At 39.7% G+C, this 2,927-nt stretch overlaps 1 protein-coding gene across 4 annotated transcripts in view; it reads left to right on the top strand.

Moving 5' to 3' along the window:
• FNIP1 (folliculin interacting protein 1) overlaps positions 1-2,927 on the top strand; it is a 104,719-nt gene that overhangs the window by 30,397 nt on the left and 71,395 nt on the right. For all 4 annotated transcript variants that reach the window (XM_023763777.1, XM_023763775.1, XM_023763774.1 and 1 more), the window contains exon 2: positions 2,234-2,360. In XM_023763777.1, coding sequence (XP_023619545.1) covers positions 2,308-2,360 — 53 coding nt within the window. In that variant the 5' untranslated portion in view covers positions 2,234-2,307. The remainder of the gene's footprint in view (positions 1-2,233; positions 2,361-2,927) is intronic.

Below are 2,927 nucleotides of genomic sequence, written 5' to 3'. Positions count from 1 at the left end.
AGGGCAGAGCAACAGCAATGGCTGTCGCCAGCCGTCTCCGTGACTCCTCGGGTCTCCGCGTCCCAGAGTCCTGCGCCCCCGCAGTAACAATGATCCCTGTGAGCAGCTCTGCGAGAAAGCCACCCTCGCTTTCCAACCCGCTGCAAGACGGTCCAGTCCCCATCCCCCCTCCCCCCCCCATAGGAGTCTGGGTCTCCAGAGTCTCCAAGTTCAGTGCATTCAAGAGCTTGTATCCCCTTCCCATTGAAAAAAACCGCGCACCCAGGCACAGCCTGCCTCGGGCGCGCCTTCGTATCTCTGCTCTTGGCGCCTCTGCACCTCCTACCCAGTATCAATGCGCTTTTTTTCTTTCCTTCTAGTTGTAGAACTTCCACTGGGCCAGCTTTCCCGTGGTTCTGGATGATAGCTGTTTTGTCTTTTAGTTGTAGTTTTAATGTGGTTGTGGGGGGCAGCACATACAGGTTTATACCTTATGTCGCCATCTTGGTTCTCCCAGGGGTATTATTTCTTTACTTAGTACGGGTGTCTCTGCTTCCTGGGCAGGTTTTTTCTTACCTCATCTTAACCAATGTTTGGCATATAGTAGGCACATGATCTATATTAAATGGATGAGTGAACTGTTCTACTTCTTATATCTTAAACTCTAGTATTCTACCCTGTGATTATAGTCTTCTATTTCTTATCTAGTTGCTGCCCCTGTATCTTTTCATGTTATTTTAGCACTTTGACCATACTGCCTCCATTTTCTTCAAATCTGCTAGCCTCCAAACTTCACTGTCTTCCCTAACCAGCTTAGATTCCACTCTCCATCATCCCAGCTGTATTCTTGTCAGTCTTCTGCTCTATCCCTATAACCCCCCTTTCCTTTTGTTCTATCTACCTATCCAAATCCTTACCTGGGCTCAATCTGATCCAAATTCAAGCTGGTAAAAATGACCTGTCTAGTTTGTGGCTGGTACATATTCATAGTTTTCAACCTCATGTAGGCTTTCAGCATTTCCCAGAAATGTTATGTTTCCTAGTTAACATATTTTCTTTCTCACAACCATTGTTGACTTTCTGCTGTTCTCACATTTTACAACATTTTTTATCCTTTCTTCCTACTTTACAGAGGAAATAGGGCTCTTAGAGACATGAATTCATTAAACATTTTCCTTTCATATCTACAAATCTTTCTGTACTCTTGTCCACCTTTACCTCCTTTTCCCCCCATCCTAGTGTAGAGGTTATTCTTCTGTTTGAGGCTTGACCTTTTACTTGTATTCTGTATCCATGTTCAGATGTGTCCTTTTTAATAACAAGCAGCTGTCACTCTGCTTCATGATTCCTTTTCTTTCTCTTTATTGATAGTTTAAAATTTACTATTTCCTGTTCCCATTCACTTCTTAATCCACTACAATCTGACCCCCCCCCCCCTACTCATTACTCCTTAGAACAGCCCTTGCCATGATCATCAATGACTTTTTGTTTCTAAAGCTAATGGGTGGTCCTTAGTGACTACCATATTATTTCTTCCTCTAAAATGCTCATTTGTTTCCCATGAGGCCACTTTCCTGATTTGGTTTCTTGTTTTAGTTTCCTTTGTATAACATTAAAAGCACAGTTTAATAAAAGCAGTTCAATGGGATGCAAATTATTGTAGTCTAAGGATGAATCTCTGTGGTTTAGCTTCAGTTTCTTGGAGGTTCTTTCATTAGTTTCTAACACACATATATTTGCTAAGGACTAGACAGGAGAAAACTAAAATTGTATATACTGTCAAGAGTTTGGGATGAAGATGTTTTATATTGCCAGTTACAATTTGCTTGACAGGTATTGATAGGGTTAAGGATCAGGTTTTCTTAAGGAAAGGAGGAATCCCAACCAAGAGATGTGACTAAATGGATTGTGAGGAATGGACCATTCAGCCTAATGTAACTAATGACAAACAGCCTCTGGAATGGCAGTTCTCCTATTTCTTAGCAACTGTCCTATCAGTTATGTGTTCAGTTCACCAGACTAGTATTCACAGCTTTTTGTTTTCTCTCTTTCCCTTTCCTCCCTATCTCTCTCTCATTACATTAATCTTTTTAATTGTGAAATAAATGCATTATAATAGTACATAAAACAAATGCAGTGGCTTTTTAAAAGTTTTACTGCAAACCGGCTAGGGCTATTACATAGGTTTTATTTATAGAAATTTATGTGGAATATTTATTAAATAACTCTAATGGATCTTTATTTTTCTTTAAAGTTGGCCTTTGCCAGAGTTTGATCCAAGCCAGATTCGACTGATTGTATATCAAGACTGTGAAAGACGAGGAAGAAATGTCTTGTTTGACTCCAGTGTTAAGAGAAAAAATGAAGACATATCAGTATCGGTGAGCATTGTTATTGATTTAATGTCATATTTTAATTGGAAAAAGTGAGTAACATTTAATTATGGTGCTTTTGTTTGTCAGTATAAAACATCTTGGCCATGCTTTTGTAATTAAGAGCCCTTATTTTTAGATTTTTAAAGGAAAAAACACTGCCTTATTTGTCATCAATCTAGTACCATAGAACATTTTAGTTTGACCTTTATTTTCTTTCTGTTTTTTAAATCTTTATTGTTGAAAGTATTACATATGTCCCCTTTTTCCTCCATTGCCCTCTCCCTTCCCCCCCCCCCCCCCCAGGCCTTCACCACCCTATTGTCTGTGTCTGTGGATTATGCATTGAGTTCATTGGTTGATCTCTCCCTCTCCACCCCACTTATCCCTCTGCATGCTTCTATGTCTCTGGGTCTGTTTTTGTTCATCAGTTTATTTGGTTCATTAGAATACGCATATGAGTGAGAGTGAGATCATGTGATACTTATCTATCTCTGACTAGCTTATTTTGCTTAGCATAATTCTACTCGCGAAGCGAGTAATTCATCCATGCTGTTGCAAATAGTTACAAGTCTT

The sequence above is a fragment of the Myotis lucifugus genome, unplaced genomic scaffold (genome assembly GCF_000147115.1).
Source record: "Myotis lucifugus unplaced genomic scaffold, Myoluc2.0 scaffold_300, whole genome shotgun sequence".
In the NCBI taxonomy this organism is placed as follows: Eukaryota; Metazoa; Chordata; class Mammalia; order Chiroptera; family Vespertilionidae; genus Myotis; species Myotis lucifugus.
Note: the sequence above shows the minus strand (reverse complement) of the source record. Positions and strands in the feature narration are given on the sequence as shown.